This window comes from Symphalangus syndactylus, chromosome 23 (genome assembly GCF_028878055.3).
Source record: "Symphalangus syndactylus isolate Jambi chromosome 23, NHGRI_mSymSyn1-v2.1_pri, whole genome shotgun sequence".
Taxonomy (NCBI): Eukaryota; Metazoa; Chordata; class Mammalia; order Primates; family Hylobatidae; genus Symphalangus; species Symphalangus syndactylus.
In genome coordinates, this window is record NC_072445.2 from 44,586,486 (window position 1) to 44,613,737 (window position 27,252).

A 27,252-nucleotide genomic window follows, 5' to 3' on the forward strand; every position below is an offset into this window, starting at 1 on the left:
TTTTCGATTGGCTGAAATCTGTGTTCAGCAGATAGCACAGTCTACTTTGTCGAATATAGATTATAATAGTTTAGCTGCTTGCGTTTTACTAGAATCAATCACTTTCCTTCTTCTAAACAATTATTTAAATACTTCACTGCGTCTAGATGTGGAATGCAGGGCAGCGAAGCTCGCGCCAAGGCTAAAACGCACTCTTCCAGGGCTGGTCTCCAGTTTTCTGTGGGCCGAGTGCACCGCCTCCTCCGCAAGAGCAACTACGCCAGGCGGGTCCGGGCCGGTGCGCCGGTGTACCTGGAGGCGGTGCTGGAGTACCTGACCGCCAAGATCCTGGAGTTGGCGGGCAACGCGGCCCGCGACAAGAAGACCCGCGTCAGACCCTGACGCCTGCAGCTCGCCATCCACGACGAGAAGTTCAACAAGCTGCTGGGCAAAGTTACTATTGCGCAGGGCGGTGTCCTGCCCAATATTCTATACAAGTGACTGACTAGGCAAACAGGACTAATGAGAAAATGTTTAATATCGCAAGTAAGTGCTTTAATGTAGTCGGGAAGAAGCAAGTTCAATAACGTTTACAAAACCTTGTAAAGTTTAGATGGACAGGGCCACTCCAGGGTTCAAGTTATCCTGCAGAAGAGGCTAGTGGGGGTGGTATCCTGGAATATCATCAATAGCACCCAGTGAAAAGTAAATGATAGAGTCGTTGGAAAACCTAAAATTAGCCTGTGCTTTAAAAATTCTCAACCGAAGCAAAACACCATTTGGGACAAAATAGAATTCACTTAATATTTGTTGCTCACTGTTGTATGTCGGTGACTTCTTGGCTCGTGATTTCCCAGGTACACCACCCAGGAATCCTGCCTTATAATGGTCAAAGGTTTCTACCAGCAGTCCAGGTGACTCAAAGAAACGGCACAAGATAAACTTCTCAAAACGTGGTCCTCCGAATCTGGCCCCACAACACATCTACTGAATGAGAATTAGCGTCTTCCAAAGTCTTAAAGTAGTCGTTTACGGACTACAGCTTGAGAAGCGAAGAGTTAGAACTTTAGGAAATTAACGCTCTTGGATCGCAGACTAACCGAAAAAAGAGGATTCAAAAATGAAGTGATTCAGCCAATCAGACTTTCCCATAATTCACCAATCACATCGTTGGACTCTTCAGCCAATGGTTTTGTTGCGCGGGACTTTTGAAAATCAACAAGGCCAATTAGAATGTTTCTGAGTATATATAAGGGCAGTCTCCACTCTGCGAAGTGGCTGAGTTTTTCTTTCAGGTAGTCTGAGATGGCCCGCACCAAGCAGACTGCACGGAAGTCCACCGGTGGCAAAGCGCCGCGCAAGCAGCTTGCCACTAAGGCGGCTCGGAAAAGCGCGCCGGCTACCGGCGGCGTAAAGAAACCTCATCGCTACCGTCCCGGCACCGTTGCTCTGCGCGAGATTCGCCGCTACCAGAAGTCGACTGAGCTGCTGATCCGAAAGTTGCCTTTCCAACGCCTGGTGCGAGAAATAGCTCAGGACTTCAAGACAGATCTGCGCTTTCAGAGTTCCGCGGTGATGGCCCTGCAGGAGGCCTGCGAGGCCTACTTGGTGGGGCTTTTTGAGGACACCAACCTGTGTGCCATCCATGCTAAGCGAGTGACTATCATGCCCAAGGACATTCAGCTCGCTCGCCGCATTCGTGGGGAGAGAGCGTAGAGGTTTCTGGGCAGTAGTTCTATCCAACTTACAAAGGCTCTTTTAAGAGCCGCTTACTTTCACCCGAAAATAGCTGTGATTAACTGATCGAATCTTTGAAACTAAACGCTCGTTTTAGTACTTAAGTTCTCATTTGATTGGCTAAAGTTAATGGTAAGCATGCTATATTTGTTCCCGTGCTTTCTCCCGAACGTACCAGATTGTCAGCGTCCTCTTTTAAACTGGCTTTTAAGGGTTTGGTGCTTCGATTTGGTAGTGGAAGGGGCCACCTAGGTTCATTTTATACATGGTTTGTCTCAAGCGTTAGTCCCGTTGTCTACTTATGTCCATTATAGAAAGGATTTTTTTTCGTTGTGTATTTGTAGTTAATCCCTTTTAAGACTTTACAGGTATGAGCATTGGCAGTTGAGGGTAGGTACGGATATCCTCGGTTGCCGCTTTTTCGTGTCTGAAGCAAGCTATTTCCACAATTCCCTTTTTTTTTTTAAAAAAGTTCTTGGTTTTTCTGTGAAATGATACTATCAGCATTTTTGGCTGACAGTTGATTCAATATTAGAAATTGGTGGCAGAAACGAAAGCCAGATTGGCCTCTACTTTACTGGCAGCATGGGCATTACCTGGGAACTTGTTAGAAGCTCCCAGGGCATTACATGGAAGCTTGTTTCAATCCCCATCTAGGGCTGGAGTCAATCTGCATATACCTCAGATGATTCTCCTGAACACTGATTTAGGAAGCCTAGGTTGTTGGTTTTGGTCTCATCAACAAAGGCATCCTGCCTGTGAACTGTTACAAGGAGTGAGCTTTTGCAAAATGCATGTTTATTTATGTTACAGAATGAAATATTCTATGAAATGTTCTCTAAAGCAAGTGCACAGAACAATCCCCTAAAATAGTTTTATTTCTTTACAGATCAGTTGTCTCAATGCAACATTACAGTCACATGGGAATGCTTTAGAAAAATCTTTACCTGGGGTTCAATGAGACTAATAGCAATCTGTAGAGTGGGCCCAGGGAATGGTAATTAAAATTCAAGTGCTTCTAACAGCTGGGGCTGAGACTCCTTGCTACATAAATTTCAATACTCTCATTAGCTCTGGTTTCACTCTAGGCTTAGCAGTTTTCTAATTGAATCAGTTTGCTTGTAGTTTGCCTTCAGAGAGAATATACTGGTCTCTAAAGACTTTCTGGCTTGCTTGACTATCAACACCTGGCTTTTATAAGAATTTCTTAGGGCAACACTAATGTAAGTTTTTTCTTTTTTGTTTTGTTTTGTTTTTTGTTTTTTTGAAACACTGAGGTCCTTTCAGTGATTGGAAGTATCAGGTTTTTAGGGATGTTACAAGGAGGAACACATACCATCCTGGGCTGCTTGGCATACAACCAAGATATGTTTTCATATAGAACCCTTCCTTTACAGATTAGCACAAGGCCCTGTTTGGGTATTCAGCAGATCCTTCTTTATGACCTTTATTAATTTAGCAACTTGTCATTTTTTTTCACATATTGCTTTTATTTTAAAAACTTATTTGACATTCCAGAATATATGAGAAAGGAGATAATAGTTTAATAAAACCTATGTTCCTCTCATCCAGCTTCAATAACAACATTGGCTAAGTGTTTTATCTATTGATTTTTGTAAAGCAAAGAATGAAACTGCCTAATGGGTTCACCTTGCCCGCTGCCTAGACAAAGCTGATTTATCTAGGCAGGGAATTGCAATAGAGAAAGTAATTCACGCAGAGCCAGCTGTGCGGGAGACCCTGGTTTTATTGTTACTCAAATCAATCTCCCCAGCATTCCAGCTGGGGGGAAGCCGATGAACCAGGAGTTCTGATTGGTCAGGTCAGAGATGTCATTATAGGGAACCGAAGTTGTCTCCTTGGACTGAGTCAGTTTCTGGGTGGAGGCCACAAGATTGGATGAGTCAGTTTACCAATCTGGGTGGGGCCAGCTGATCCATCAGGTCTGCAAAATATCTCAAGCACTGATCTTAGGAGCAGTTTAGGTGGGGTCAGAATCTTGTAGGTTCCAGCTGCAGGACTCCTAAACCATAATGTGTGTGTTTTTTTTTCTTTGAGACAGTCTCACTGCGTTGCCCAGGATGGAGACTGCAAACTCTGCCTCCCAGGTTCGATCGGTTCTGTTCAGCTTCCCAAGCAGCTGGGATTACAGGTGTGCGCCACCATGCCCAGCTAATTTTTGTAGTTTTAGTGGAGACAAGGTTTCATCATATTGGCCAGGCTGGTCTCGCACTCTGGACCTCAAGTGATCCGCCCGCTTTCGCCTCCCAAAATGTTGGGATTACAGGCGTGAGCCATTACGACATACCCCTAAACCATAATTTCTAATCTTGTGAGTAATTTGTTAGTCCTACAAAGGCAGTCTAGTCCCCAGGCAAGGAGGTTTGTTTTGGGAAAGGGCTGTTATCATATTAGTTTTAAACTATAACTAGGTTCCTTCCAAAGGTAGTTCAGCCTACACCCAGGAATGAACAAGGACAGCTTGAAGGTTAGAAGCAAGATGGAGTTGTTTAGGTCAGATCTCTTTGACTGTCTCAGTTACAATTTTGCAATGACAGTTTCAATATCATTTCATCTATTTTATATATGTTATCTGCTATTTAACACCTTATTATGGGCCAGGTGCCTTGGCTCACGCCTGTAATCCCAGCACTTTGGGAGGCCGACGTGGGAGGATCACATGAGGTTAGGAGTTCTTGACAAACCTGGCTAACTTGGTGAAACCCCGTCTCTACTAAAAATACAAAAATTAGCTGGACCGGGCCTGGTAGTGCACGCCTGTAATCCCAGCTACTGGGGAGGCTGAGATAGGAGAATCTCTTGAACCTGGGAGGCGGAGGATGCATCTGGGAGAAAGAAACACAAGTTACACAAAGTCTATGGCCTGTGAGGCCCAGCTGGGCAGATCACTTGAGGTCAGGAGGTCGAGACCAGTTTGGCCAACATGGCAAAACTCCATCTCTACTAAGAAAATACCAAAAAATTAGCCATGCATGGTTGCGCATGCCTGTAGTCCCAGCTGCTCTGGAGGCTGAGGCATGAGAGTCGTTTGTACCTGGGAGGTGGAGGTTGCAGTGAGCCGAGATCATACCACTGCACTCCAGCCTGGGTGACAGAGTGAGACGCTGTGTCTCAAAAAAAAAAAAAAAATGTTTAGTATATTCTTAGGTAAAAAGGATGTAGAAAAGTTAAAATGGATAAAGGGAATGACTGCCAGAGGATGGGAGGGAATGTGGTAGACAGCTGTAATTTTAAAAAGGGTGGATGAGGAAGAACTCACAACTGAGATAAGACTGGGAAAAGAAAATAACTTTTTTTTTTTTTTTTTGTATAGACGAGGCTTCACTATGTCGCTCAGGCAAGTCTCAAACTTTTGCTCAAGGGATCCTCTCACCTTGGCCTCCAAAAGTGCTGGGGCTACCAGACCTGAGCTACCACACCAGGCCAAGAAAATAACTTTCATCTGAGGAATGGGAGTCATTTTAAATTATCAGGCCCACAGTAACATTAAAATGAGACAGCAATCACTACCTACTCCCCTCTTTGAGCTATGTATTCATCTCTAGATACTGCTTGTTATTGTTATAAGTAGCTATAAGTTTATCTAATAATGCCACATCCCACACTGTAACCCACACCCTGTAGCTTTACAATGTATAGCCAATAACTAATGCTATTTCTGTAAACCAATGACAATTCCTGACAAAAAATTTTGTATCAGCCCACCTTCTGTCTCCCCTTTTTTGCCTTTAAAAATCTATTTTTAACAAAGGCCAGTGGAGCTCATATCCAGGATTACTTGGGTCTGAGATTTCTAAGCTGCTGTGCTGACTTTGGCTCAAGTAAACGTTTTTTTTTTTTTGAGACAGAGTCTTGCTCTGTCACCCAGGCTGGTGTGATCTTGGCTCACTGGGTTCACGCCATTCTCCTACCTCAGCCTCCACAGTAGCTGGGACTATAGTGCCCGCCACCATGCTGGGCTAATTTTTTGGTATCTTCAGTATAGACAGGGTTTCACCATGTTAGCCAGGATGAGTCTCCATCTCCTGACCTTGTGATCCGCCCGCCTCGGCCTCCCAAAGTGCCGGGATTACAGGCGTGAGCTACCGTTCCCTGCCCCAATTCTTTTTTTTTTTGAGATGGAGTCTCCCTCTGTCACCCAGGCTGGTGTGCAGTGGTGCAATCTCCGCTCACTGCCACCTCTGTCTCCTGGGTTCAAGTGATTCTCCTGCCTTAGCCTCCTGAGTAGCTGGGACTACAGGCGCATGCCCCTACGCCTGACTAATTTTTGTATTTTTAGGAGAGATGGGGTTTCACCATGTCGGCCAGAATGGTCTCCATCTCCTGACCTCGTGATCCACCCGCCTCGGCCTCCCAAAGTGCTGGCATTACAGGCGTTAGCCACCGCGCCCGGCCATAAATTCTTTAAGTTATGATTTGTGCCTCTGCATCTTTCTTTTAGGCCAACAAGTCTGAAGGAAATCAACTATTTCATCCCCAAGTATACTTCTTTGACATATTTTGAAATGGCTCTTTGGAGGGTCTGCAAACAGAAGTTGCCCTACAGAGCTGCCTTTTGTGGAGATGTGCATCTGTAGAGAAAAACTGCTTTGGTGCTGCCAGGGTTTTTTTCTGAGGCTTTACCTTGTCCAGTCCAGGAAAGATTAAGTGTCTGACACCAGGCCGGGCGCAGTGGCTCACGCCTGTAATCCCAGCATTTTGGGAGGCCGAGGCAGGCAGATTTGAGGTCAGGAGTTAGAGACCAGCCTGGGCCAATGTAGTGAAACCCTGTCTCTACTAAACACACAAAAATTAGCTGGGCATGGTGGCAGGCGTCTGCAATCCCCGCTAGTCAGGAGGCTGAGGCAGGAGAATTGCTTGAACCCAGGAGGTGGAGGTTGCAGTGAGCCGAGATTCTGCCATTGCACTCGAGCCTGGGCAACAGCGCGAGACTCCCTCTCAAAAAAAAAAAAAAAAAAAAAAAAAGTCTGAGTGTGACACCTTTAAAGGTCTGAAAGAAACATTTACTATATATGTATTCTTCCTGAGGGCTGTTACCTGAGTTTTCATCTACATAACAAGACTACCTTTGTTAGCAAAGCCCTCCCATAACCTGTCTTGCATGATTGACCACCCTAACCTGTTTTTGGCCATGCTCTGAGTCCCCATTCTTTAACCTAAAGATGGCATTTAAGCTTCTGTACCCCACTGCTGGGGTTGGGGTAATTACTCTGTGTTTCTCCCTCCTGCATGTTAATAAACTTGTGTGCCTTTCTCTCCTATTAATCTGTTTTTTGTTAATTGATTTTTGAGAAAAACTTCGGAGGGTGAAGGCGAAGATTTTTCTTGGTCCTGACAAGATTGAGCAGAGAAGAGAGTGAGTTCTTTATATATCTGTAGGAAGATCATACCAGAGAGAAGAAGCATTGATTCATGGATCCTGAGTTGGGTGCATATTTGGGCTATGGACATTGTTCTGATAGCCAACTACATAAAACCAGGGTCTTTGTTTTTCTTAAGCTGGAATTTCTAGGTAACTCAGTACTGATTTATACTTTTTTTTTTTGAGATGGAGTTTTGTTCTTGTTGCCCAGGCTGGAGTGCAATGGCGCCGATCTCAGCTCACTGCAACCTCCGCCTCCCAGGTTCAAGTGATTCTCCTGCCTCAGCCTCCTGAGTAGCTGGGATTACAGGCATGTGCCACAATGTCCAGGTAATTTTTGTATCTTTAGTAGAGACGGGGTTTTGCCATGTTAGTCAGGCTTGTTTCCAACTCCTGACCTCAGGTGATCCACCCACCTTGGTCTCCCAAAGTGCTGGGATTACAAGAGTGAGCCACCGCGCCCCGCCTTTTTTTTTGAGACAGAGTCTCACTCTGTTGCCCAGGCTGGAGTGCAGTGGCGGGATCTCGGCTCACTGTAACCTCCGCCTCCCAGGTTCAAGCACTTCTTCCTGCCTCAGCCTCCCAAGTAGCTGGGAATACAGGTGCCTGCATGCCTGGCTAAGTTTTGTATTTTTTTTAGTAGAGATGGGGTTTCGCCATGTTGGCCAGGCTGGTCTTGAACTCCTGACCTCAGGTGATCTCCCCACCTTGGCCTCCCAACGTGCTGGGATTACAGGCATGAGCCACTGAACCCGGCCTGATTCATACATTTTAATTTTTCAAAAGTGTTGCTCCAGATACCCAAGGACATTCAGTTAAGACAGTGAACCAAGAGGCAAGGGCAGGAAGAGATAAGCAATGAGTGCTAACCCCATGGAGGACTGCTCGCCCTATTCAAGGATACCAGTAGTTAAGGAAAGAGTATTATTATATGATAATTTATTTAAAATAAAAAATAAGAGATATGCAAAATTGCTATCATTTTACTTTTCACGTGAAAGAATCTAATGTAATCTTTACAAAAAGGCTTTATATGCTATAACATTTTCTGAGATTTCATTATACTAGATATCTATGGATGAGCTCCCAAGTACAAAGAAAACTGCTCCTACTAGCAACAGAAGTCCACATTAAAATTTCTATAATGGTTATAATATGATGGCCGAATCCATAATAAAACAAAATTAAATTATGATGAAGATGATACATGTTCCCAACTACTGATTTTGAGCCCTAGATAAACCTTGACAAAAAATTGAGAGATCACATTTCTTCTTAATCCTTCATATTAAGTGAGACTATTGTCTGGTATGAGATCCAGGGATTTTATTTATGATTATAACTATCAATAATGGACTATCAATTACTTTCACTTTTTTGGTAAGTGCAGTTAGAGGAAAAAAGACATGTCTGGTGTCTTACAAAATTTACCCAGATTATTCTATGAGACTTTTGGGGAGCAGTGTCAATATTATAGAGTCTTTGTTTTCTCCTTGAGCTTTTCTTTTCTTTTCTTTTTCTTTTCTCTTTTCTTTTCTTTTTCTTTTCTCTTTTCTTTTCTTTCCGTTTTCTTTTTTTTTTTTTTTCTATGTGACAGTCTCGCTCTGTTATCCAGGCTGGACTGCAGTGGTGTGATCCTAGCTCACTGCAGTCTCAAACTCCTTGCCTCAAGCCATCTTCCCACCTCTCTCTCCCAAAGTGTTGGATTACAGGCATGAGCCATCACTCCCGGCCACCTTACTGATTTTATTTAATTTTTTTCTTTAAATATAGAGATGAGGTCTCGTTATATTACCCAGGCTGGTCTTGAACTCCTGGGCTCAAGTGATCCTCCTGCCTCAGCAACCCAAAGTGCTGCAATTACAGGTGTGAGTCACCACATCCAGCCCTCCTTATGTTTTTCTAATGGAGGACCCAAGAGGCAACATATCCAATGAAACTACCTCATCCTTATGGTCACATCCACATTTGAAAGATCACTAGGCTGTGGACAGAAGTTCTACTGCTGATAGATGTGAATATAGCTTCCTCTCCTCTGGTTAATTCTTAAGAAGTCCACATTTTGCTTTGTTTCTCTTCATGAAATCTTATGTTTCTTTTACAGATGAAGTGTTTTGACCTGAAGATTCATCCAGCAACAAGTGAATGCATTTCCTTTTAGAAATTAAGAATCTGGACCCTTCTTTGGTGCAGAGCATACTAGTTAAGATAAATACAAGTTTATTTTCTGCGGATATGAGGTTCAAAAAGGGTATTCTAGATCAGCAGGTCCCTCTTTCTTCCAGCAGTGGCTCTGGAACCTAGAGGCCCTCTGTCTTTGTGGCTTAGCCATCCTAAATGTGGCTTCTACATTTGTCCTGCAAGGGGAAAGAACATGGAAAAATCCTTCATGGAAAGTTGTTATATCCCAGGCCTGGAAATGTCAATCTTTACTTGTATTTGTGTTCCATTGGCAGGAACTTAGCTAAAAGGCCACACCTAAGTGGAAGAGAAGTTGAAAAAAGAGGTTTCAACATGGGCCCAAAAGAAGAAAAAGGTTAAATTAATGACCAGAATTAATAAAAGGCATATGAAATTATTAACATGTACACTGCAGAGGGGGGTGGATAGAGTGATCACCCAATACTGCAATTGGGCATAGATGTTTATCCTACTTCCTAGGGAAATGGGAGCTTGAGAAGTGTTTTTAGGGATATAACAAATGATTTGTAGGGGAATTCAATGGGCTTGAAGAACATGCAAGGGCCTGGGACAATGTCTGTTAGGGCTGCAGAGTAGGCAGTGGTTTGTGACAAAATCTGTCTAGGTTTGTTGACAGGTTTGTGTTTCTCCCTGTGATATTAGTTCATTTAATGAAACCTCAGGGTAGAGACTAAAGATAATTGTATTCTTTGGCAGGTTTGGACTTTAGGCAGATAAGGAACTTCTGAAAACAACTTCATCCTGTGCTTTGGGAGACAGAGGACTGAGAGACAGGGAGGGGTGGGGAGAAGGTCAGAGAGACCTTGTAGCTTCTTCAGTTCAGCATGTCAAAGTGCCATATTTTGGGATATCAGTTTCTGAGCCCCAACAGTGTCATGTATCTTTGATTTTAGATATCCTCGCTTGCTCTAAATCCATTTCCAGAAAACCTGCTTATCTTCTGAAGTTGCTGTGCAGAAGCCCCCATTTTGTTCTTGATAGTGGTAGAAAGAAAAGTGAAATAGAAGTCAGAATTCTTTGTTAGACCCAACTCTAAATAAGCTTGAGCAATCGCCTCATCATTACGAAAATCCATTGTTTCTATTTTATAAATGAGGAAACAAGCTGAATGGTTCTGCATAATGCCTAAAGTCATCCAGTTAATACAAATGATGTAACAAATTTCAACCCAGGTAGTGGGTCTCAAAACTCTCCTAATGTTAAGCATATTCCATTGCTGTGCTATAGTTTGTGAAAATAAATAAAATTTGATGTGATGGTGCATTCCTGTAGCCCGTCCTACTCTGGAGGCTGAGGTGGGAGAGTCATTAGAGACATGAGTTGGAGGCTGCAGTAAGCTATGATTGTGCCACTGCACTCCAGGCTGGGTGACAAAATGAGACCTTATCTCCTTAAGAAAAAAAAACACAAAAAAACCAGCTGTTGGAATTCCTAAAACACATTAAGCTCGAGAGAGATGAGATAACTTGAGTTCTCTTTTTTCTTGTTATATATAATGTCATGTCTAGAATTAAGCAACATTAGGCATTAGGGACAAAAGTCTCCTGCCTTCTTTAAGCTGGAGTGCAGCGGCATGATCTCGGCTCACTGCAACCTCTGTCACTTGGGTTCAAGCAATTCCCCTGCCTCAGCCTCCCGAGTAGCTGGGATTACTGGCGCCTGCCACCACACCCGGCTAATTTTTGTATTTTTTAGTAGAGATGGGGTTTCACCATCTTGGCCAGGCTGGTCTTGAACTCCTGACCTCGTGATCCACCCACCTCGGCCTCCCAAAATGCTGGGATTACAGGTATGAGCCACCTTGCATGGCCCTGGCTTCTTAGTTAATGATCTTTGTTTAACCTCCCCTTTGTTGTCCTGCTTTGCAGGGTCTGTCCCGCAGACACTGGCTGACTGATGATGAAAGGAGTACTCACACACAGGTATGCAGTGTAGCAGCTAGGGGACTGCCTGGCTCAAGTGGCCAAAGTGCAGCCCCGAGAAGCTGGAGCTGCTTGCTTTTACTCAGTGCAGGCAGAATGCCGAAAGCCTGGAGTAAACACAATCTGTGGGTAATTAACATTTATTGTTCCCCTTTCAGGCGACGTCAGTCACATGGATGTTCAAAGGCCGAATCCTGGACAACTTCACACCAACAAATCTGATCAAGATTTCACCTTCACACCCTTGCACATACTCCTCACCCTCTGCTTCAGGGTTACAAAACAGCTGCCTTTAGCTATTCTTCCCCGAAGCTATGCAGAGCCTTCTGAACTTTCAGAAGGCCTGCTCCTTTCCTTATAGTTTTTCTCACCACTCTGACTGATCTCCTACATCTTCCCCTTTTCTGTTTTTTGCATCAGGTTTTGTTGATTGAAGAATACAGATGTGTGCAGTGACAGGCTTGACAGGTGCAGCAGTTACAGCTTGTGTTCCAGCTTTGCATCCCAGAAGCAGAAGGTAACATAAGACAAGCATGAGTATAATCAGTAATATTCTTTTCCAATCAAAGAGTGACCCCCAGGAGTCGGGGTCTATCCGGGAGAGGTGTTTTTCACATTGTTCTATAGGGCTGTTACTGAGGAACCCCACCAGGCATATGTTTATCCCTCCTACCCAAGCAGTCACATTGTTAGAAGCTGGGAAGGGGGTGTCTGCCCAAGTAACAGGGCGGAAGAAAGGTGGATCTAGAAGATGGGCCTAATAGAATGTAGCAGGTACGAATTGCAGGCAAAGTGAGAGAATAAGAAAAACCAATACCCTGCGAGTATTGCAATGTACAACAGAGGAGATAGCATTATCTGGAGTGAACGGTGTTTGTGTCTGGAGCAGGATTTGCTCAGCTTCCTGAGTTGTCTTCTTCAGCATAATGTCTGGGACCTGTGTCGTCCAAGGAAGCCGCATCGTTCTGGGGCTGCGGGTCCTGCAGGGTCATTTCCTTTATTTTTGGTACCGGGTTGGGTTCCAGCGACGCCATGGTATGGTTTCATGTGTCGCGCAGAAATCCAAAGAGGACCTGAGGGGGTGTGAACACAAGCATATCCTCTTCCCCACGTTAACAAATCATTTGGACCTCACCATAGCTTACTATTTACATCTTTCCAAAAATGTAAAGGTTTTGTGTTTTGAAAGGTTTTTGCAAAGTGCTTTTCTATGGCTGATTGAAATTTATAGTTTAAATTTAGGAAGTTAAGGGTAAATAAGTCTAAATTTAAGAAGGTAAGGGTAAATAAGTCTTGTGCTAGTAGGGTCCTTACTCATATTCCCCCTTTTTTGTTTTATGGCTTGTGCTTATATAGAAGGGTGTTCTTTTCCTGAGTTACTTTGGTCTTTACTATTGGAGCATTCCCGCTTCATATGACCTGGCTTTCCTCATTGAAAACAATTTGGATTTTTATCCCTTTTTACTTTTGGAGGCTTTAATGCCATAGCCAATATTCTGGCTTTGTGTGTTTCAGTCCTCACCAGCTGACATGCTCGTATGAGTTCCCCTACTGTAGCTGCTTTCCCTCTGACTGCTTGTATTGCTTGCTGGCAATCCACGTTAACATTTTCATAGGCCAATTGCAACAATAAGATATCAGTGGCCTTGGCATGACTAATTTGTCTCTTAATTGCCTGGGTTAACCGATTGATAAATTCAACAAATGGCTCCTGACGCCCTTGTGGAACATTTATAAAAGATCCCTGTTGAACTCCACCTTTGGGAATTTGGTCCCAGGTCCTGTGAGTGCACAAAGACAGTTATGCATAGGCTTGAGGGAAAAATTTTAATTGTTGTTGTACATTAACATAGGGACCCCTCCCCTGGAGCATAGCAGCTGATATGATCTGTCCTGCCAGTTGATTCTGGTCAGCCTGTTGTTCACACAATTCATTATATTCTGCCCTCTAGAGGAGGTATTGACAGGCCTCTCAAGTTGTTTTAGCTAGCACTGACCAGTCCCATGGAGTCAATATGGTAGTTATCTGCTATGACCTCAATTAATCCTCTTGTGAATGGGCTAGCAGGTCCATTTTCTCTAATGCTTTTCCTTATTTCCTTAAAAGTGTTGAAAGTAATAGGCTCATGTACCCAATTGGCCTGTTGATCTTGCATCACGGGACAAGCCAGGAGCTCCCCTTCTAATGCCGCTTGCCTAAGACAGGGTCCCATAACTGTAGTATATCTCTTGTCTTCTTCCCAATTTACTGTGGGAAGGGAATTAGGAAAAACCGCCGTCTCCTCTTTGGTATCTTTACCCGGGTAATGGCGGGGCTGAGGGAGGAGGAGGAGGCAGTAAGGTAGATGATGGTTCTTCCTCCCCTCCTTTTTTAGGCTCTTCTGTGTAGAGCGGGGCCAAAGCAGCCCTAACTAAGGCCCATAACATTAAAGATGTTACTGGGACCTGTTGCCCTTGTGCATGATGTTGTTTTAAGATTTCTTCCCAGTTGCTCCCAGAGCCCTAGGTCTAGTGTGCCTTCTTCTGGGAACCATGGGTTATGGAATACAACAGTTTGCATTACATTCCTTAATTAAGCCTCCGAAACCAAGGCTCCACTAGCTTTAAGCAGCTGTTTCAATACTTTTATATACTGTTGCTGTTGAGCTGATAACTGTTGTCTCATGATGAAACCCTAGCTTGAAAATCCCCTCGAACTTGGAAATCCCCAGCGGGGACCAATTACTTACTGAGCAGTCACTTTACTTTCATTTTCGAGGGTTCAGTCCAGATCCGTTGCAGCGTTCCTCACACGGGGCACCACCTGCCGGATCTGTCCCGCAGACCTTGGCTGACTGATGGATGAAAAGAGTACTCACACACAGCTATGCAGTGTGTAAGAGCAGCTAGGAGACTGCCTGGCTCAAGTGGCCAAAGTGCAGCCCGGAGAAGCTGGAGCTGCTTGCTTTCATTCAGTGCAGGCAGAATGCCGAAAGCCTGGGGCAAACACAATCTGTGGGTAATTAATATTTATTGTTCCCCTTTCAGGGAATGTCACGCACACACGGATGTTCAAAGGTCAATTCCAGGATAACTTCAAACAAGCCTGATCAAGATAATTTCCCCTCGCTCCCCTGCACTTGCTCCTCACCTTCTGCCTCAAGGTTAGAGAACAGTTGCCTTCAGCTATTCTCCCCAGAAGTTGTGCAGAGCCTTGCTAAAAGCTCCTCTAACTTTATAAATGAAATCTGAACTTCCCTGTTTCAGAATGTTATCTCTATTACTTTGGAGTTGGTATTTCCAGGTATTCCATCCTTATGCTTTGTGCTTGAATAAATTCTTTATATTCTTCAGTGTGCAAGAAGAAGGGCTTAAACAAAAACGAGAAAAATATATTCTGACCCTTTTGGTTATTTTTGTTTGATAAGTTGTTTTCCACATGGGACAATGTTTTCTCCATGGGACAATGTTTCACCATCTTGGCCAAGGCTGGTCTCGAAGTCCTGACAGGTGATCCGCCTGCCTCGGCCTCCCATAGTGCTGGGATTACAGGCGTGAGCCACTGCACAGGCCTTCCCTTCCTTCAGGATTAAATGTAAATATGACAGCTGGAGCTGGAAACAGGGATATATTCAAAAAGACAAAATTACAATGTCATGCGGAAAACTACTTTAATGCAAAGATAGCCTCCAAATACACTACCAGGGAGGCCGTTCCAGAGGCTATGAATAGAAAGTCTCATAGCCCCATGTAAGTTTCCTGAGCTCCATGGCTTATTTAATTTTATTGAATCAATTTAAAACATATAGCAAGAAACAAGCGGAAAGAGCTTTGGCAAGTGAACACTTTTCAGATAGGTTGCAAATGACAGTCTCACTACCTGAATCCTTGGTTATGCATGTCATGTGTGTGGTTTCTCTCTCCTCCTTGCATATTTTCCCCACTGAGAGGGTGATTTCGAGAAACAGAGTTCATGATAAGCAAAGGAGTCAGCAGATGCAAATTATGTGGAGCCACCACATGCTTGCTCTATTGGTATACAGCCACTTATATTGCTCAATAGCGGCATACTGACCAGCCATGCCTTTTATATGCATGCTGTCTGTAGAGGGGCCAATGAAGCCAGCCAAAATGGGTGTTAACAGTGGGCGGTCAATTTATGACCCCATAAATATTGAGTACTTTATAAATATATGGTGTCTCACAAATATCCAGCAGTTTTGGGTTCTTTCATCTCTGTCTCTGAGTAGTGCACACAGAAGCCCTGCTGACTTTCTCTATGTCTAACACGTCTCACAGGCTACTCATCTATGATTGATTATGAATATAGGTTTTGAATTTTGTCTACATCTCACAGACTTCTTGTATAGGTAATACTTAACACTTCTTATGAATTTCGTCTGTCCCATTTGTTAGGTTGTTCCTCCATGGGAGAATTCAATAGCAGAATATATTTGAGAGAATTTCAAATAATAAGAAACACATTATATATAGAGGACAAACACACATTTTATGTCTATATGATATATGTACAGAGAGAGAGAAAGTTTTTTTTTCTTTTCTGAGACGGAGTCTCGCTCTGTCGCCCAGGCTGGAGTGCAGTGGCACGATCTTGGCTCACTGCAACCTCCGACTCCGGGGTTCACGTCATTCTCCTGCCTCAGCCTCCCGAGTAGCTGGGACTACAGGTGCCTGCCACCACCACGCCCAGCTAATTTTTTGTATTTTTAGTAGAGACGGGGTTTCACTGTGTTAGCCAGGATGGTCTCAATCTCCTGACCTCGTGATCCACCCGCCTTGGCCTCCCAAAGTCCTGGGATTACAGGCGTGAGCCGCCGCGCCCGGCCGTGAGAGAGGGATTTCTTTTTTTTTTTTTTTTGAGACGGAGTCTGGCTCTGTCGCCCAGGCTGGAGTGCAGTGGCGCGATCTCCCCTCACTGCAAGCTCCGCCTCCCGGGTTCACGCCATTTTCCTGCCTCAGCCTCCCGAATAGCTGGGACTACAGGCGCCTGCCACCCCGCCCGGCTAATTTTTTTGTATTTTTAGTAGAGACAGGGTTTCACTGTGTTAGCCAGGATGGTCTCGATATCCTGACCTCGTGATCCGCCCGCCTCGGCCTCCCAAAGTGCTGGGATTACAGGCGTGAGCCACCGCACCCGGCCGTGAGGGGGAATTTCTAAGGATATTGGAACTCCCATGTCTGAGCTCTATTAGCTTTGTGTGAGGGAAAAGTAGACTTGTTTTTATTAACGAGTAACTATTTTAAGTTGTTACTTCCAGAGGTATCAGATACTAACACAGGTGGACATTAAAAAAAACTTTTATTAAAAAATTATTTGCATAAATATAAAATATTTGCTGGCTTACAGTATTACTTTCTATATTTCAGTGAGGTTGTACATTTTAGTAAAGCACTTCTATGAAATCCTTGTAAACCACTGATGAGACATGGCCAGATGAGAATATAAACGGGTAGCCCCTATTTTTAACCACAGTTCCATCAATACAGACTTAAACTCTGTACTCTCTCCCTTCCTCTGTCATGGCTCTCTTGTGCTCTCCCCACCCCTCCTCCCTGTCCACTAGGGAGGAGGCAAGAATGTTGTCTACTTTTGAATTCCATGCTGCTGGCTCCTCTTCTTCTGCCATCTCTTTTGCTCCACCCTCCCTCCAGAACTGCCTCCAGGAACTTGCAAGTTTTCAAGATGATGTTAATTCACCTTTTGGCAATTTAAATTCAGTCCCATCAAAAGCCAGTTAAAAGAAAAACGTTACCTTCAGACTTTCTTTAGTTTGTGAGTTTATTGTATAAATATCCACTTTAGATTTCAATCCAGGTAAAGGACAGGGATAGTTTCTGTCTTTCTCACTGCTCTTTACTGAGTATTTTCTGTAATTTAATAGATTCTCAATAAATGAATAAAGTACTAGTCCAACCACCAGATACTTTGCGGAAAAATTGAACGTACATCTCAGATCTAGGCTCTTAAAATACTCTTCCCTTACCTCCTGCTACCCCCACATTTTATGATCCAAGAGAAATGCCCATGAGGGTGGAGGAATGTAGGGATTTCAGTCTATATTACCCTACCATTACAATCGGTAATCTTGGTATTTAAAAAACCCACGGCAGAAGTTGTATACATAGTTTCGGTGATTCCTGTTACCCTTTTCAAGTTAAGACTACCAGAGCCTGGCCTTTTTGCTGACTGCCAACCAACATTACCTAAAAACAAAGACACATAGTTGCCAGGCCCTTTACTATTTATATTCTCTGCTCTTCTTTGTCTTACAAATCTGGTTTTTCAAAGACAGCTAAAACCCCTCATATTACTTGTCGAATAACTTAAAGTTTATTCCATGGCATTTTTTCATTTCCATAAAGTTTGTCTCTCAATCCTTATCTATTAAGAAATTTTTTCTCAGGTATTTGGTAAACTACAACATCCCAGCTGACATTAACTTCCACGAGACTCCTACAAAGACCACATTATGCTATCAAGAGTGGATTATTATAGGCACTAAATGTACTTTCAACTCATTTTGAATACTCAAACTTACCAGCTCTAGACTGGTGGACGTGTTGCTCCAAATTGATTGCATTGTAAGTTGCAAACTTATTTTTTGGTTCCTAAACAAGAATGCCCACTTTTCCTGCTGTGTCAAATTATCTACTCAGTAATACAAGGCAAGGCCGAGGTGGGAAAACTTGCTTGAGTTTAAGACCAGCCTGGACAATGTAGTTATACACCACCTTTATAAAGACAAATAAGCTCTAAAAGCTTAGTGTTTGTCGAAAGCACAGAATAAACTGTTGATGTGGGAAAACTTTACCTGTATTGGCGACACTTCTCCCATAGAATACAGCAGCACCCAGCATTAAAACTCTCAATTGAAATCATTAAGTGGCTCTGAAAAGAGCCTTTGGGTTTGAACATGCGTCCATTTACTTGGAGCTGGTGTACTTGGTGACGGCCTTAGTGCCCTCGGACACGGCGTGCTTGGCCAGTTCCCCAGGCAGCAACAGACGCACGGCCGTCTGGATCTCCCTGGAGGTGATGGTCGAACGCTTGTTGTAATGAGCCAGGCGGGAAGCCTCGCCGGCGATGCGCTCGAAGATATCGTTGACAAAGGAATTCATGATCCCCATGGCTTTGGAGGAGATGCCGGTGTCGGGGTGGACCTGTTTCAGAACCTTGTAAACGTAAACGGAGTAGCTCTCTTTGCGGCTGCGTTTACGCTTCTTGCCATCCTTCTTCTGCGCCTTGGCCACCGCCTTCTTGGAGCCCTTCTTCGGAGCGGGAGCGGATTTAGCTGGATCAGGCATTGCAACAAGATAAACGAATAAGAATACACCCCAAAGTGGACGCTCAGCAGCACAGCTGGCCGTTTTTGTAGGTCTTTTATGCAAATAGGTGCTTAATCATTCTCAATCCCTGATTGGACCAAATCAGCCAATAAAAAAGTTAAATTCAAGTCTACTTTTTGATTGGATATTTATGCGAAACCTACCCTAAATCCTTTTCTACACCACCCGGGGGAAAAAACGTAGTTTTTTCATTCAAAACATTAGAAAAATTAATGCCTTGCCAGTAACATCTAGCTATAAGTTCTGTCTCCTTAGGTGCGAATTTAAACAGAAACAAAGACGGATATTATGTTTCTAATTTCCTACCAAATTGCAGCTTCCGGATTTCAAATTATCTATGAATAGCTAATTCTAAAATGGAAATTAGCTAAAGATTCACGTGTTTCCAGAATTATACCATTGGCTTTCTTTTATAATCTGATCAAGGTCGTCAGCATTCTTACATAAAAATGTAAGCTTTTTCAGTAATCAAAGGATGAACACATCTCAAGAGCCATGGGATTTTAATATCCCCTAGGAACGGAGTGTCTGGAAGTGAAACCAGTGTTTGTTGAAAGGTTCAGAATATATGAAATAGGGTACTTATATTAAAAATAAAATATTTCTTCAAAGTAAGAATTTTTTAAAAAGTATAATGGAGAAATTGAGCTGGACCAATCACTTTCACACGCGGAGTTTTTGAAATCTCTCCGGAACTGCAGAACGTTCATTTCCGTCTGTCAAACATAATCCCAAACAAACTGATTAAAATAAAATCAATGAAGGTACGTAATACAGGTAGGCACATAAAACATAATAAAATGTAAGGAACTAGGAAAAAAAAAGCATTTAGATAGGTTAAGATTTTCTAAAATGAGATCTAGTAGCTGATCACAAGTCCTATCACACTACATAATTCAGGGCGCGAAATTGGAAGATTCGGACCAATCAGAAGGACTTTGCCTTTATAAATAGGAGTAGGAACAACTGTATGTTCAGTTGTGACGGTTGCTTGAAACCCATTCCCATGGCCCGCACGAAGCAAACAGCTCGTAAGTCTACTGGCGGCAAAGCGCCACGCAAGCAGCTGGCCACTAAGGCGGCTCGCAAGAGCGCGCCAGCCACCGGTGGCGTGAAGAAGCCCCACCGCTACCGGCCTGGTACTGTCGCTCTCCGTGAAATCCGCCGCTATCAAAAATCGACTGAGCTACTGATTCGCAAGCTGCCATTCCAGCGTCTGGTACGTGAGATCGCGCAGGACTTCAAGACCGACCTGCGCTTCCAGAGCTCGGCGGTGATGGCGCTGCAGGAGGCCTGCGAGGCTTACCTGGTGGGGCTCTTTGAGGACACCAACCTGTGTGCTATCCACGCCAAGCGAGTGACTATCATGCCAAAGGACATCCAGCTCGCTCGCCGCATTCGCGGAGAGAGGGCATAAGTTATACTGAGGGTGTGTGCCAACTGAAACCAAAGGCTCTTTTCAGAGCCACCAAAAATTTCAGCTGAAAGCGCCGCAGCACTAGGGAGTAACGTCTCCTAAAACAAGGAGGATGGAGGGTTAGGGGATGGGGGCAGGGCCGGTGGCTTTTCTAAACTATGCTTTTGTCTCTTGGCCATTGTCTTCAAAATGGCCGGGAGCGGCGGCTCACGCCTGTAATCCCAGCACTGTGGGAGCCTGAGGCGGGCGGATTACTTATACAAAGGTCAGGAATTTGAGACTAGTCTGGCTAACATGGTGAAACCCCGTCTTCACTAAAAGTACAAAACCAAAAAACAAAAATACGGGCGTGGTGGCGCCCTCCTGCAGTCCCAGCTATATCGGGGGCTGAGGCAGGAGAATCGCTTGAACCCGGGAGGCAGCCGTTGCAGTAAGCCGAGATCGCGCCACTCCACTCCGCCATGGGTGACAGCGAAACCCTGTCTCAAAACAACAAAAAAAGAAAATGGTTGTGTGCTGAGGCAAAACCAAAACTACAGGGACAAAGGAAACAACTTCACAAAAGTGTACTAAAGCTTTATTTGTGACAGTATGGGGAGTTAAATCACATTTTTTTTGGCTTTCCCTGAGAGTTCATTTGAGACATCAACAGGAGAAACGGATACAAGTTAATATAATACAAATTTTACGTGGCATGGGAGCCTTCCAATTAAAACCCCGAGGTGCAGGTGGAGCAGTACACTATGCTCAGGGAAAACTGGATTCAAGGAAATATTGCAACTTTTTTTTTTTTTTTTTTTGAGACGGAGTTTCACTCTTGTCACCCAGGATGGAGTGCAGTGGCGGAATGCGGGATCCCGGCTCACTGCGACCTCCGCCTCCCGGGTTCAAGCCATTCTCCGGCCTCAGCCTCCCAAGTAGCTGGGATCACAGGCGTGTGCCACCACGCCCGGCTAATTTTGTAGTTTTAGTGGAGACGGGGGTTTCACCATGTTGCCTATGGTTGGTCTGGAACTCCTGACCTCAGGTGATCTGACCGCCTCGGCCTCCCAAAGTGCTGGGATTACAGGCGTAATCCACCGTGCCCAACGCAAATTCTTGTTATTCTACTTATTTAATCAGCCTGGCCAACATGGAGAAACCCTGTCTCTACTATAAATACAAAAAATTAGCCGGACGTGGTAGCGGGCAATTGTAATCCCAGAGACTAGGGAGGCTGAGGCAGAAGAATCACTTGAACCTGGGAGGTGGAAGTCGCAGTGAGCCGAGATCGTGTCACTGCACGCCAGCCTGGGCTACAGAGTGAGACCCCACCTCAAAAAAAAAAAAAAAAAAAATCTAGTTATTTCAAAATAATGTAGAAATAGGCTGTGATGGGATTGCTACTTTTATTGCTTGGAATTCCATGGTTTATCAAGTTTGTTTGTTTGTTTGTTTTCCCCACAAATAGTTGTTTGCACTCTTGGCTTTTTGTTGTGGTGACGTGCTCATTAGGCCATAATTCATTTATGCAGTTACATGATTTTTTAGATATTGCTGACCCTGCTTCAAAAACCCATGATCTTTAGGACTGTGTGTTTGGTGTATTGTAACTGCACAATAAAAAATCCACTGTTATTTTGAACATTCTATTTTAGAGACATCATTTATTTCCACTTAAATGCTCTCGTTTAACTAGCTCAGCAAGTATTTTGTAATGTAAAAAGTTAGTGGTGCTTATGTCTTTATTTCGGCTTGTGTGCAAATTCCCCTTTTCTCCTATTAACATTTATGACAGCTTTCCCTGAGTTTCCTGTTGTATCAACCCCAGAAGACAGTCACCCCCTGTACCTTCTGTCCTCCATATGAGAAGAACAGGGCATGGAGCCTCTGGCAATTTACATTATCTTTTTTCTGGTCAATTCTTCATTGCTTAATTGTATAGTGCTTAATATAAGTGAGAGCGCACTGAATGTATCGGTGTTGCAAAGGCAATGTTTTAAAATCCTTCGGTGTGCTTTACCTCTGTATTATTATTTTGTCTATAAAAAAAAGTCTGTGGCAATAAGAATTCGTTTATCAACTGGCCGGTGAGGTGGCTCACGCCTGTAATCCCAGCATTTTGGGAGGCCAAGGCGGGCGGATCACCTGAGGGCAGGAGTTGGAGACCAGCCTGGCCAACGTGAAATCCGGTCTCTACTAAAATACAAAAATGAACTGGGAGTGGTGGCACATACCTGTAATTCCAGCTGCTTGGGAGGCCGAGGTAGAAGAATAGCTTGAACCCGGAAGGTGGAGGTTGCAGTGGGCAGAGATTGCGCCATTGCACTCCAGCCTGGGCAACAAGAGCCAAACTCCGTATTAAAAAAAAAAATCATTTACTAACTATATGCCAGTGTTTTGCTTAAAGTAACTCAATTATTAACAAGTATTTACCCTTTTTACAGATAGGGACATTGAAACTCAGATTAACACGTCGAATGTCGGTGAGAGAGCAGCCACTCCCAGATTCGAAACCAAAAACCAGGCTACTTCTCTTTAGCTGGGCGGCTTGGCAATATGATTAGGAATTCTTTTATGTCATTGAATTTGGGCTTGTTTCAGCTTCAGCATGGTAAATGCTCTAACACACACAGAAGGAGTAAATCTTTAAACACACACAAACATCAAAAATCGAGATACTTTCCTCTAGGTACATGTTTGACACTTTCGTTTAGAGATCCTTATTCTCTAAATGCCAGCAAATCTCCCTACTACAAGAGATTTTCTTGTGTCTTGGTATTACTAGAAGCAGATGGGCGGGGACTGAATATGTTTTCCTGCCTTTCCTGGTCTTTCAGTTTTCGAAAAGGCCTACTCCACCATTATATAAAAGGCTGCGGAAAGCGAGTAATCGTTTTTTTTTTTTTTTTTTTTTTTTTGAGACGGAGTCTCGCTCTGTCGCCCAGGCTGGAGTGCAGTGGCGCGATCTCGGCTCACTGCAAGCTCCGCCTCCCGGGTTCACGCCATTCTCCTGCCTCAGCCTCTCCCAGTAGCTGGGACTACAGGCGCCCGCCACCACGCCCGGCTAATTTTTTTGTATTTTTAGTAGAGACGGGGTTTCACCGTGGTCTCGATCTCCTGACCTTGTGATCCTCCCGCCTCGGCCTCCCAAAGTGCTGGGATTACAAGCGTGAGCCACCACGCCCGGCCGAGTAATCGTTTTGTTTAGAGGTAGTTCCCACGTGTTTATCATGTCTGGTCGGGGCAAGGGCGGAAAAGGCCTTGGGAAAGGCGGTGTCAAGCGCCATCGCCAGGTACTGAGCGATAATATTCAGGGCATTACCAAGCCCACTATTCGGCGCTTGGCCTGGCATGGCGGTGTCAAGCGCATCTCGGGCCTCATTTATGAGGAGCCCCGCGGGGTGTTCAAGGTGTTCCTGGAAAATGTGATCTGGTACGCCGTGACCAACATGGAGCACTCCAAGGTCAAGACGGTCACCGCCGTGGCCGTGGTCTACGTGCTCAGACGCCAGGGACGAACCCTGTAAGGCTTTGGCAGTTAAATGAGGCCAGGCCTTTCCTTGTAATATCGTTAATGGCCCTTTTCAGGGCCACGTACGTTTTCTCCTGAAGGGCTCACGTTTAACATTGTGGAAACTTACCTAACGCACTCAGCAATATTGTGTGTTTTATTGCTGTAGGTGCCCAAAAGCTGTAAGTGTATAATGCTGTAAAGTATAAATTTACGCCAAGGCTGACATACAACATGGAATACAGGTGGTAAATTAATCATGTGTTCAGAGATTAGAAATCTGGTGGGCTGGCTGAGGACATCAATGGCTACATTGTCATTTAAAAGCTCTCAAAATGTGGTTATGGTAGTGTGCTTTTCTCCTTACTGTTAGGATTATCCTCCGTAATTAAAATTGTAGTTTTAGTGCCAAGATAACCCGACTTTTACATTCTGCTTAATAAGCAATTTCAATAACCAGAGAATACGCAATAATTAGCACAAACTTGCCAGGTGCCATTCTGACAAATGTGTCTGCAGTGGAGGGACTGGCCCCCTTGCTAGTTCAATGATCTAATTTAGCAGCACTAAAAGAAGTTTACCTGTTTCATGCCTTTGCTTGTGATCCATCATAAACATAGAAACACCTTGATAAAGGTGTAACTGCAATAATTCGTGCCTCAATTTGCTGTTTACAAAAGTATAGAGGTCAAAGAGCCAATTAAACATCTCAAGAGGCGGAAAAAACCTTCCAGAATGTGGAACATTTGGGACAATTGCTTTGTTCAAAGAGCCACCAACAAAAATTGGAGGACTTTAAGTTTGAAGGAGATTAGAGTAACATAGCAACTAAATGTATTAATTGCAGTCTGTCTCTAAAGTTTTGAAGGGCATTTTGGAGATAATCAAGGAAACTTGAACATGAACTGGATAACAGGTCATTTTAGTAAGTTTTTAAAGAAAGGTTTGATATATTGAGATTACATGGAATTTCCCTTATTGTTAGGGGTTAGATACTGAAGTATGTAGGTGTAAATTCTCATGAGTCTGTCACTTACTTTCAGATGGTGGTAAAATCCAAATTCAATAGAATCTAGTTAGTGGATGACTGATAAACCCATCTTTTATTATGTTTTATTCTGAATATTTTTATAATAAAAATTTCGGAAAAATTAACAGATAATAAACTGTTACAAACTCTGGTGCCATCACGGGAGAGGTCTCTGAACAGGTGAGTGTAAAAGACCTGTCTGCAGAGAGAGGATGGAAGTAGCAGGACACTGAGCCGCATGACACTTGTCATAAGCAGGTACATTTATTCCTCTTGCTCTCACTCTGATCAGCTGTTAGCCAGAGGGGAGGGACATGGAAACAGGGCATTTCAGGTAATTTGAGAAGGGTAGGTCTCCACTAGTGTGAAGACACAAGGGGCAATAAGTAGTTTGATGCCATGGAGACTGGGAATACATATATGACCAAAGATGCAGGCCTGGCAGTTGCCTGATTGAGGAGGGCCTCCTCTTGCAAATTGAGAAACTGAGAATTAACCTTATATTGTTGGAAGCATGTTAACGAGGTGTGACACGGAGAAACTTGCATTTAAGTTACATCAATTCTTTTGGATATTGTGGCCATAAACTTTGTGCTGTGTAGTGAAAATATTGGGTTCCGCTAAGGTCAAGACAGGAAACAAGTAGCCTACACACATGGGATAATTGGAGGAGGGTTTCTTAAAGAAATTATTTGCAAACTGAGGGCAGGATACAGAAAACTGAAAAAGTAGTGCTTCCATCCAGGTCTAGTAAGGATCACTTATAACTCTGAAGGGGCATGGGAAGCAATTGCTATAGCTGCAGAGAGAGGGATCCCTGGCCTGGAGAGATGCTGCTAGCAGCCAGTGAAAGGGAAACTGGGGAATAAATACCTCATCTCATTTTCCTCCTTTCCTCCAGTCTCCTGTGTGGGGTTTCCACTGGCTGAATCCTACCAGAAGGTGGAGGTCGGGGTAGCATATTGGTCAGAACCATACAGTTAGTCTCCCAAAGCCCAGGGCTTGGAGGAGAAAGTGGAAATAAGTCTAGAGGTCCAACTGGAAGACACTTTATGAGGAAATGCCACCACTTCCATGTTTCATAAAATAAATGTCGTGAACAGTTCTGTGTTTGTATTATATGATTATATGTGTTTTTTTGTTTGTTTTTTTTTGGCCAATCCTTTGCCTTGCCACTGGAAACAGCTTGTAGAGACGGTGTCAAACTTTAAATTTTCTGTAGACCACACAGGATCTACAGACTCTTATATAAGAAAAACTTACTCTATATACTTAGTTCCACAGAATTAAATATTTACTTTCTCAGTCTATGAGTTTTTAACTTACAATGGTGTATGTTTGATTTATATTACTTTGCTTTCATAGGGGAAAATGAAACTTGACACAATAATCATTGTGTTTAACAACAACAAACACATGAAGCAGAACACAACAAAACTTTTTAAAAATAGATTTTAATGCAAGAGTCAATCTAGAATTTAAAAACCCTTTCTAGGATACACATTTTCTTTTCTTTTTTTTTTTTTTTTTTTTGAGACGGAGTCTCGCTCTGTCACCCAGGCTGGAGTGCAGTGGCGCAGTCTCGGCTCACTGCAAGCTCCGCCTCCCAGGTTCACGCCATTCTCCTGCCTCAGCCTCTCCGAGTAGCTGGGACTACAGGTGCCCGCCACCACACCCAGCTAATTTTTTTTTTTGTATTTTTGGTAGAGACAGGGTTTCACTGTGGTCTCGATCTCCTGACCTCGTGATCCGCCCGCCTCGGCCTCCCAAAGTGCTGGGATTACAAGCGTGAGCCACCGCGCCCGGCCAGGATACACATTTTCTCATTGTTATTTATTTTTTCTGTCAAAGCCAAGCTTTTTACCTTTCAGGGTTTCTCCACTCTATTCTGTCAAACAACATTCCTGCAATTGCCATAATTTTCTATGCCCCTATAAAGTATGACATAGTGTTTAAACAGTGGATTGTAGCCAAAATGACTGGCTTAAATATCACTGCTCTTGTGTGAAGTCACACATAGATTGGGAGGCAGGCCAAGGATGCTCTGGGCCAGAGGACATGCAAGTGAAAAATCTCAAGCTTTATGTGTTTCAGGAAACAAAGGGAAACCAGTGTGGCCCCTTCCTCTGTTTCCAAAGTGCATCACAATCCATTACCCTTATCACTTCTCTGACTCTGACTCTCCTGGCTTCTACTTATAAGGATCCTTGTGATTACAATGGCACCACTCAGGTAATCCAGAATCATCCAATCTCAAAAGCCTTAATTTAATAACATTGGAAAGTTACTTTTACCATTTAAGGAAACATATTCGCAGCTTTTGGGATTAAGATGCGTGTGTCTGCGGGGGAGGCATTATTGTCTACCAGAAGTATAGTTAAGGCATAAAACCTTTTAATAGTGTTGTAAAACGACTCCGAATTCCTAAAATACACAAAACTCCATTAGAAAATAGTTAAAACCCTTTTTGTTTGAAACTCTAAATTCTTAGTTGCCAGCTGACTGGTAATCGCACATTAACTGTGATGTTTAAAGGGATATTGAATAGATAATAGTATTCTTGGGAGGGCTATAGAACCACGCCTGATGACACTTCCAGGGACAAACTCCAAAGCTGTGCTGCAGAACTAGTCAGGTGCTGGTGTGTCACACCTGCTACTTCTGAATCAGAACTTGACTCACCTGTAACCTATGGCTGCTGCTACTGCCAAAAGTTGGCCCATCTGACATCTGTCACAGCAG

General features: G+C 43.7%; 4 protein-coding genes and 1 pseudogene across 5 annotated transcripts in view; 4 read left to right on the forward strand and 1 right to left on the reverse strand.

The window, feature by feature from the left end:
• Nucleotides 1-27: 27 nt before the first annotated feature.
• LOC134735725 (histone H3.1) lies at nucleotides 28-18,677 on the forward strand. Of its 2 annotated transcripts, XM_063632790.1 has the most exons (7): nucleotides 138-1,848; nucleotides 7,311-7,429; nucleotides 9,204-9,301; nucleotides 11,170-11,223; nucleotides 11,382-11,740; nucleotides 14,251-14,366; nucleotides 17,628-18,677. In XM_063632790.1, the coding sequence occupies exon 1, from the start codon at nucleotides 1,285-1,287 to the stop codon at nucleotides 1,693-1,695; it is 411 nt and encodes a 136-aa protein (XP_063488860.1). In that variant the 5' UTR covers nucleotides 138-1,284; the 3' UTR covers nucleotides 1,696-1,848; nucleotides 7,311-7,429; nucleotides 9,204-9,301; nucleotides 11,170-11,223; nucleotides 11,382-11,740; nucleotides 14,251-14,366; nucleotides 17,628-18,677. The 2 variants fall into 2 exon arrangements, with proteins under 2 accessions (XP_063488859.1, XP_063488860.1); XM_063632789.1 differs by lacking the exons at nucleotides 7,311-7,429; nucleotides 9,204-9,301; nucleotides 11,170-11,223; ... (1 more) ...; nucleotides 14,251-14,366; nucleotides 17,628-18,677 and adding an exon at nucleotides 5,051-5,435 and having other exon boundaries at nucleotides 28-1,848.
• Nucleotides 154-480, forward strand: LOC129473582 (histone H2A type 1-H-like; annotated as a pseudogene).
• Nucleotides 16,504-18,528, reverse strand: LOC129473443 (histone H2B type 1-H-like). The gene has a single exon (XM_063632799.1). It carries the CDS (start codon nucleotides 18,526-18,528, stop codon nucleotides 18,148-18,150), a length of 381 nt encoding a protein of 126 aa, XP_063488869.1. The 3' UTR covers nucleotides 16,504-18,147.
• Nucleotides 18,678-19,544: 867 nt separating the features above from the next.
• LOC129473365 (histone H3.1) lies at nucleotides 19,545-20,329 on the forward strand. Its single transcript, XM_055263797.2, has one exon. The coding sequence runs from the start codon at nucleotides 19,577-19,579 to the stop codon at nucleotides 19,985-19,987; it is 411 nt and encodes a 136-aa protein (XP_055119772.1). The 5' UTR covers nucleotides 19,545-19,576; the 3' UTR covers nucleotides 19,988-20,329.
• Nucleotides 20,330-23,180: 2,851 nt separating this feature from the next.
• Nucleotides 23,181-27,252, forward strand: part of LOC129473357 (uncharacterized) — a 64,812-nt gene continuing 60,740 nt past the window's right edge. Inside the window, exon 1 of the mRNA XM_055263786.2 lies at nucleotides 23,181-23,492. Within this exon, the coding sequence (XP_055119761.1) occupies nucleotides 23,200-23,492 (293 nt within the window). The 5' untranslated portion in view covers nucleotides 23,181-23,199. The remainder of the gene's footprint in view (nucleotides 23,493-27,252) is intronic.

Coding starts and splice junctions, on each gene's coding strand:
- LOC134735725 (XM_063632789.1), top strand. CDS start 1,285: ATGGCCCGCACCAAGCAGACTGCACGGAAGTCCACCGGTGGCAAAGCG.
- LOC129473443 (XM_063632799.1), bottom strand. CDS start 18,528: ATGCCTGATCCAGCTAAATCCGCTCCCGCTCCGAAGAAGGGCTCCAAG.
- LOC129473365 (XM_055263797.2), top strand. CDS start 19,577: ATGGCCCGCACGAAGCAAACAGCTCGTAAGTCTACTGGCGGCAAAGCG.